At 37.9% G+C, this 9,211-nt stretch overlaps 1 protein-coding gene across 1 annotated transcript in view; it reads left to right on the top strand.

Annotated features, from left to right (window-relative positions):
* Positions 1 to 1,815: 1,815 nt before the first annotated feature.
* The window catches only part of LOC128480616 (ADP-ribosyl cyclase/cyclic ADP-ribose hydrolase 1-like), an 11,757-nt gene continuing 4,361 nt past the window's right edge, over positions 1,816 to 9,211 (top strand). The window contains exons 1-4 of the mRNA XM_053458303.1: positions 1,816 to 2,097; positions 6,457 to 6,586; positions 8,040 to 8,175; positions 8,971 to 9,053. Of these exons, the coding sequence (XP_053314278.1) occupies positions 1,877 to 2,097; positions 6,457 to 6,586; positions 8,040 to 8,175; positions 8,971 to 9,053 (570 nt within the window). The 5' untranslated portion in view covers positions 1,816 to 1,876. The remainder of the gene's footprint in view (positions 2,098 to 6,456; positions 6,587 to 8,039; positions 8,176 to 8,970; positions 9,054 to 9,211) is intronic.

Consider the following 9,211-nt stretch of genomic DNA (forward strand, 5'->3'; position numbering starts at 1 on the left):
GGAAGATGCCATTGATCACCATTTATAAAGTTCATCATTTTATGAAGTAATTTTGCTATTTTAATTAGTATGTTGTGTGTTAGTATTGTCTTTTGATATTGTATTTAGTTTATCCATAGGATTGTAAATTGTATGTTGTGTGATAGTGTTAATATTGTCTTTTGATATTGTAATTAGTTAACCCATAGGATTGTCATAGGAATGTTAATGGGATGTCCCATAAAACTAGAAATCCTTTGATCCCTCCCTTTAGGAACTCCCTGTATATCCTTAGTTGTGTTACATCTTTTTGGGGGAATTTATGGTGTAACCCTGTGTGTGAAGATCCTGATTCTGAATCACAGTAATAAATCCTTGAATATTTGGAAGACTTTCTTCATTTTTTATACCATAAGAATTTTAACCCCTAGAGGAAGGTGTGTCGGCAACTGGAATCCCCTTTTCCCAAATATATCCCATTTCCGACAAGCAGGACCTCACACCAACCTCAGCGGTAAACGCCCGTGACGTCAACGGGGCTTCCTGCTCATATCCCGCAAGGGGGGCCATAAAGTTTCCAGCTATGAACATGAGGACTTGGTGGAGTGGTCTGTACCTGCTTCACACTGCAGCATCACTGATGGCAGATACAACTGAGATGTGACGACCACACTCCAAAATGTAAAGGGACCTAGGAATTTTATTCTACTGATCATTGGAACCCCTCTTGATAGCACATTTACTGCTGGTCTCTATGCATCGCTATATTATCAGTGCTTTGAAATAAATTGTGACTAATGTGTTTTTCAACATACACAGTGCTGCACTTTGTCACTCTTCCCTTTATGTCCATATGTGGTATACGTCCATATACGTTTCTTATAGGGGAAGTTATCTGGATTTTATTTTCTTTCTTTAAAACAAAATGAAACAAAACAAAACCACCGGTGACCGCGCCCAACACACCAATAGATGCGATTCACAAAAAAAATATAATAACAAACAAAAAATAATGATGTAATAATATGAATCCCCAAAAACGTAGATCAATCGGAGGGATAGAAAATATAGAAATAAAAACAACAGATAAAATAATATAGTGTAGTATGTAACTAAATGTATGGATATAAGAAATCAAAATCGGGATAGACTCTTACGTTAAATAACGCTTCCCCAAGCCCATAAATGTGCGTGTATGTTATTCAAGATGGATAAACGGTAATCATCCACTTCTGTCCTTCAAAATAGACCTCAAGCAGTAGTAGACTCTATATTATTTTATCTGTTGTCTATATTTCTATATTTGGACTCAGCTATCCTTCCGTTTGATCTACATTTTGGAGGATTCATATCATGACATCATTATTGGCATTATATATATATTTTCGTGCATCACATCTATTGGTGTGTCGGGCACCGGTGGTTTTGTTTTGTTTTATGAAATTTAAGTGAAAAAGCAGTGGGGTTTGTTTCTTTTGGCGTACCAGCAGCACTTTATACTTATATTTATTACTGTATTTTATTTATTGTGCACATCACTTATTGTTTATTCTTCACTTTCTTTCTACCGCTGCCCGAAACAGATTGAATGTATTTAACACTTTTTAAATGACTATAATTAGTAATAATTCAATAACAAACCCAAAAGTCGGTGTCACAATTACTATAAAAACTGAAATAAAAACACACGCCTGTGAAGGAGGAATTTTACATCACAAGAGTTACAGGGAGGAGGGAGCAGAAGATCTGAGAGCAGCCAGACTTTCCTTGTAAGCCAGTAATGTGAAGCTTTAGAATGTGGAAGTGGGTGTTTCGCTTGGATACTCCAAGCTGAGAACCCACTAGACAAGTCACTTTCACATGCATTCTGTGTTTAAGGGACTCGCTACAAGCCATTATGCCTCAATCCAGCAATTTTTGGTCTAGGAAGAAAATAATACTTTTGGTAGTGGCTGTTTTAACGATTGTCCTTGTGGCCTCTTGCGTTGCCGGCATATATTTTACATCTCAAAAGAGTGAAGAGTTGAAAACCTGGAAAGGCAAAGGAACTACAAAACACTTTAAAGAGATTTTTCTTGGACGGTGTCACGACTACTTAATGCAAAATCCAGATATTGGGTAAATTATTACATATTGTTTTTTATAATGATTTGTATTATCAACATGTCCTTGCAATTCATCATTTAAAATGTATTTATATTTATCATCATGTCCTTGTAATTTTTTGACCTGTTCAGTTAATTTGGCTTTTGAGTTTAATGCAACCTACTGATTGAAACAAACATTCTTAATGTCCCTGACACAGTAGATGATGGGCTCCATTATACCTCCCAAATGTCCCTCTTTAGAAGTGACAGTCCCTCTTCAGGACTCAAATATCTCTCTCCCTTCAAATTTTTGACGATTATAGTATATCCCATTGGTCTTTAGCCCTACATATCCCAATAGTGTTTATTATGTGTGCAAATAAAATTAATAATTCTTATATAATTATTCTTTATATATATATATATATATATATATATATATATATATATATATATATATATATATAAGAATAATGCACATTACATTAACATAGTTTAAGTCCTGCTAAATCCTGTAAGTAGTTGGAAGAACTAGCATAAATATTCTTGTAACATAGAATATCATTTTTGATATTCTTCTGGACACCTACCCATTGTACCCTTTCTCTACTAATGATGATGACAAAACTTTTTGGTAAGGAAATAGTGAAGTATCTGTAGTCAAAAACAAGAGTGTGTTGCATATCAAATGTGTTTACGGCAGCGTACCATCAAGCAGCAGAAAGTGTTTCCTAATTTAGCAGAAGAGCATGAACACGTTTAGCATACAGATTAATGCACACACTGCCTGCTTAAACGACTAGCACAGGATTTACCCTGCTGAACATTGGATGTGTATATAATGTGTATCTTAGGCAGGCTAAAAGTACATTATTGTACTTATGTTAGTGCAGACATTTACTTACGGAGCGATGGATCGATATACACTATATGACCAAAAGTATGTGGGAACGCCTCCAAATTATTGAGCTCCGTTTTACATGTGACCAAAAATATGTGGACGACCCTCCTAGTTATTGAGTTTAGTTGTTTCTGCAACACTTATTGCTAACAGGTGTATAAAATACAGCACATAGACAGCCATCAGTAGACCACTCATACTCATAGAACGGCCCCCGAGTGCTGACGCACTTAACGTGCTAGAATCACCTGTTCTCTGGAGCATCCCTCACTACATAGTTATAAACTGCATCTGGAAGCAACATCAGCACAAACAACACATGGCGGGACCTTCATAAAAATTGGACTTCCACTACTCTATTGGACTTCTACTACTATAAAGCACACCACTACTGGACTCTGGAGCAGTGGAAACATGTTCTCTAGAGTGATGAATCACGTGTCACCATCTGAAGCCTGAAGGACAAATCTGGGCTTAGTGGATGCCTGGAGAACGCTACCTAGCCAGAGTACAGAGTGTCTGCTGTAAAGTTTGGTGGCGGAAGGATAATGGTCTAGGGTCGTTTTTCAGGGTTTGGGCTATGCCAATGAATGGTGATATTAATGCTATATCATACAAAGACAATTGTATGCTACCAACTTTGTGGCATCCGTTTGGTGAAAGCCAGCATGACATTGGTCCTGTGCACAAAGCAAGGTCCATAAAGCCCTGACCTCAACCCAGCTGAAGACATTTGAGATGAATTGCATTGTCAACTGCGAGCCAGGCCTTTTCGTCCAACATCAGTGCGCAACGTGTACGACCAAATGGTCTTTAGGCTGAATGGGCATATAAAAGACTGACACACTCCAAAATGTTGTGGAAAGTACATATAGGTACGATGGTAAGGTGTCGTGTGAGACACGACACAACTTTAAAACACAGTTACTATACTGTGCTGGGTGCATAAAGCTATACATCAAAAATACGTGTATCGTCTGCTAGATCCAGAATCTAAACAACTACTTTTGATTTTAGGGTACCTCTTCCCAAAGTTAACTTAGGATCTTACTATTATATATAACGTCTAGTGTGGTTATTGATTTCTAGTATTATCTTCATACTTGGGAACTCTCAAGGTTTGACCTTGAGGGTTTTTGCTCCAATCTCAAGGTGAAGGGGGAGATTCTCAGGGTCACATAGTCTAGAACTTTCCTACTCTACATAGCAGTAATCGCGTATAAGATTCCCAATCGGTTCCCTCCCTACCTGTATGTTATGGTTGATATCCCCGCTTGAATGCAAGTGAATCAATTAAGTTTATCTTAACTAATAACAAATCAAGTTTCCTATGAGGACTTGTATTAGAGCTATTTGGCTGACACGGTTGGTGAGTCACTACATAGAATCTTCACAATGGTCTATTAAAGGGATAATATCTCAGGCGTCTTAGGATCAGCTCAATTATAACGTTCCCAGGTATGGTTTCATTACATTTCTGTTGAACCTCTTTTCCTCTTGGTGTCATAACCCTTGCATTATTAATGCCGTTAAGCTTGTGCATTTAGGTTCATTTGGGAGGAGACAAGACAAGCTAGTGATTGCTCTAAACACACACTACCCTGAAATAAAACAACTCAATGGTGCAGAATGTCTTGTGTGTTCGGTCATTTGAATTGTTAATTGATTGTTAACGCACACTCATCATTCATCTGGTATGAGGAATGTATCCTACGAGTTTAAGATATTCAGCATGCATGTGTGAGATAGAAGTGTGGGATCAACTGGGATATTCCACTAAGCTTTTCAGCACGGTATTATCTCAGCTTAATATTTTAATTATGGATACAATATATGTTTTAATTATAGTGTGTAAGAAGATATTGTAATGTAAATGTAGGGTTAAAGTATATTGACTGATGGTTATAATAATCTGCTATAAAATGGTGCTTGGTGCTTTAAAAAGGCGGTGACACCTACTCTTCTTCATCCATCGGTTTTCCAAGTGTATCTCTACAATCTCTACGATTATTTTTCACTTGAACCCATAACACGTGCAACTTTCAAGGAATGAGGCTTCCATCTCGACACCACTTGATGTAAACATCACAACATCATAGCGGAGATGCCACCTTCATCCAGCTTTATACTCTGGCCTGCTAGACAACCCAGTGCATGGAAACTGGAGGAGCATAAACACACTGGACTTTATTATGGGATCGTCAAGGTGCTTCAATATTTAAACATATCCCCAGACCATATCATACCTCCCAAGAGTATTCATTTCAATGGTACAGTCTCAATTTTAGAGTAACTACCCCACTTTTGCAGGCAGTGGGATTATGGGCCAGCCTGCTGATGGAGAATTTCATACAATTCAATACTGCTGGCCCAAACATAGTAATTCTTAAATGGGGGGGGGGGTCTAAATACAGATTGCTAGAATTGGCTCAAATATTAAATTTCTGCACATTATAAACATGTTTATAAAGTCAGGTGGAACTATTTTGAGTTATTTTTTCCCATGCATTGTGCTACACACCCCTTGTCCAACCCTCCAGGCAGATTCTTTACATTTATCTTTTCTACAGAAAGAGACAACGTAAGCAGGAAAAGGGAAATTAGGCACCAGATGTGTGCGACTTAGATTTGTTTAACATACTGACGTGATTTAACTCTACGGTTATTCATCCTCAGAGGGAAAGGCTTAGTGTTATTTTACATTATGGTTCCCGTTGTGCGGTAAAGAATCTTGACATACTATAATGTCTTGACAGATGATGTAATAAAGCCTATTAAGAGCCACATAATTTGGACTGAGGGCCTCTAGTTTTAAGGATTTGTATTTTTTCTTGCTGATAATTTCCATATGTTGCTCGGCAGTACAAGTGCTGACCTCAGATATATAGGATGTATGAAATCTCAGAAGGGAATGTATGCATATAATTGTATATTGTATCTTGATGCATCCTTCCATGGGTTTGGATATAAATAACAGGGCTAGATCACAGTCAGTGCTGGCGTGTATGGTAGAATGTTTATAAGTGTGTGTCTCTGACAGCTCCACTAGAGAATAATGCATGTTAAAGTACTAAGTATACATTGTTTACATGAGGTAGAAGCTGCAGCGGTCCTCTTGCATGGTCCAGAGATTAAAGCAGCAAATCAGTGGCAAGAAAGCACTCTTATTGAAATCAATAGGAACATTTTCTAGGCATTTCTATTGAGGCCTATATAGCCTGCAGCACTGGCCAAACCAACACTGGAGTTGACTGGTGGTAAGTATGTAACGTGGAAGAACAAACGAGCATGTGATAGTGCATGTGATAGTCCCTTTAAGGAAGGCAGATGCTTACCCTATTAATTAATATTTTAACAAAAAAAAAACACAATGCTGTTTAGTAGTCAATCTCAGTGGAATCATTTATCTTGCGTATTTGAATAATCCCAGCCATGGAAAATATTTCAGTAAATATTGGTACAAGTAATCTTTTTGGTGGTCCTTTGCAGGGAGAAAGACTGTAATGAGATCTGGCAAGAAGTCACTAAAGTAGTCTATAAGCAAGACCAATGCGCCATCACCGAACAAAGCTACGAGCGCTTAGCAGAACTGGCTGGAGAAACTGTGCCCTGTAACAAGGTAACATCTCCAGAGCTCTTCAATGTCCAAACACTTCCCACTTTTAGTCATGTAAAAATTTGGCTTATGTTTCATTTTTTAGGTAATGTCATGTGACAGCAGGCACTCATAGGCTGTCATAGAAACGGAATGAGATATAAAAAAATATTTTTTCAAAAATTGCCCTTTATAAAAGTTTATAAAAAAGTTTGTAAGAAGCTGATTATAGCAAGAGGTGGAGAAACAGTATGGCTTTCTTGAAAAGTTCCACTAACTGCGACTGGGCCGTGTCTCCAAAATAACTAGGAAGCGACTGCATTAAGATGTAAATATGTGGTATGCATTGAATGTGCCATGTCACATATAGCTGTAGCATTTGCTTCCATGCAGTATGTGGGATGTATAAACTCCATCCTGGGAGCATATAATTCATGATAGAGATTAACATGTGATACATATGGCCAATATATTGCCTATCTCTATATTATGCCCTAACTGCATTCTTTGCTCTGCCAACAATTTGCTTTTCTCTTCAATCATTATCACTCCTTCCCGATCGCATATCGAGTTCTCACCCACGCTATGCTTGTTCTCTGGAATCCCTTACCTTGCTTATCAGTCTCTCCCTTAGTTATTTTAAAGACTCTCTAAAAACTCATATGTAAATCTATGCCATTCATAGATTATTACTTTGATTACAAGAAAAAACAACGTACTATAACATGACACTAATACTAATTTATTCGCCTGTGGATCTCATTTGGATTATTGTAACTCCCTACTTTTGCCTCTCCCGCCTTTCACCGCTCCAATCCATTCTGAACACCTCTGACTAATTTCCTTATCTCATTTCTCTGTATCTGCTGCCCAACTGTTCTAGTTGGCTATTATTTCCAAATCCTGTACTATATACACATTCCCTACTTATTTTATCTTGAAACGATCACAAAAAAACATGTTCAGAGAAGAATACAATATGTCCTCACTGATACCCACAGCCTGTATTCTGAAAGCATCAGTTCCTCCCCACGTCCGAGATCTCCACGTCCCTGACTACTTCACATGGCCCTCAATTCAATAAAATCATCATCCCCCAAGCAGTCACTTCTGACTTATTTTACTTCTAGTAGAATGTAATCTCAGAGGTGCAGGACCCTCTTCTGCAACAACAACATGTGTTAATGTCATTGTAAATTCTCACTCTCTCCTATTGCAAAAGGGCTACAGAATCTGCTGGGTGTTTTACAATTAAGTAGCCCCCCATCTATATGTATGTATTATAGAAAAATATATCAATATTTTGGCATATGCCAATAAAAGTTGGTCATTATGTGGGGCATTCTTTACAAATCCTAATAATGGAACTGCAGTGTGTTCGCAAATAAATGTGATATTTAAAGTGTACCGTATATTCAATAAATTTCAGTAAATGTACTGCGTTAGTCATAATTAGTTTTTTTCTCCCTTCGCTTAGTCACTTCTTTGGAGCAGAACAAACAGGCTTGTTCATCGATACACAAAAGCAATTGAAGGCTTTCGGACCTTGGAGGATACTTTTCTTGGCTATCTGTTCAATGGCCTGACTTGGTGTGGGAAGACCTACAGTTCAGGTAAATAGTCCATGCCAACATAGTCCACAAACATACTTTAAAGAAACAATCCGTGTTAAATAATGCCTACGCGATTTACTATGCCTCTACATAGAGGTAAATAACCCCCAATAAACAATTATCTTTACTTATTTAATGTACATCCTTAAATGTCTTGTAATTGCAACTTTGAGGAATGTTCTTGTAGTTATTTTTTTTAGATCATGTGTCAAATATTCTTAGACAAAACAGCTCTTCTCAGGAATCTTTGGATGGCCTTGAAAGGTTATGTTTAGAACCTGTGGTTAAAAATATTTGCAAGCTTTTTATAATTTTCTAATGTCTCATCTATAATCATTGAAGTAATTTGAGAGATCTTCTCTGCATGCACATTCTAACTTGAAGGGCAAGCATCTTGTAAAAAATCCATGTGCTGTTAACTCCAAACACCCTTCTCGGACATCACTAGGAACATACACCGCGTATGTTCCTCACACTCTTAAAACTAACATCCTTGTGTTTAAAGAGCAGGTGGGACGGAGGTGCATCATGGCCAAAAGAATGGTGAAATGTTGACAATGTTGACAGGGCAATCAGGCCCTGTCCCTCAATGATGAGATGAAAGATACACACTAGTTTATCCATAGCCAGCGGGGGGTTTTGCCATTCTTCCGTTGCAGTTGGTTTTGCTCAACCAGTCTCCCCATATGGTAAAAAGAAAGATGGGGTCTTCATTTTTTTTAATTAAAAAGCATATAAAACACACAGTGCATTCACAGAAAGGTTTTAATATAAAGCTAAATATTTTTATTGTAGAGATGAATTTCCAGTCTTGCCCGGCTTGGGATGAATGCTACAATAATTCAATGTCCTCTTTCTGGAGAGTGGCCTCTGCCGCAGTAAGTAAATCAATTTGAATGGAGGGAATCAATAAAGATGCTCTGAGAGCAAACCACCTTGCTGCGGGCACAATGAGCTGCCCCTGGGTCAATCCTGAATTGTACTACAAGCAGATCATGCACACAAACCCAGCACACCTGGGTGGGGGAGGGGTTCT

This window comes from Spea bombifrons, chromosome 1 (genome assembly GCF_027358695.1).
Source record: "Spea bombifrons isolate aSpeBom1 chromosome 1, aSpeBom1.2.pri, whole genome shotgun sequence".
NCBI classification, from domain to species: Eukaryota; Metazoa; Chordata; class Amphibia; order Anura; family Pelobatidae; genus Spea; species Spea bombifrons.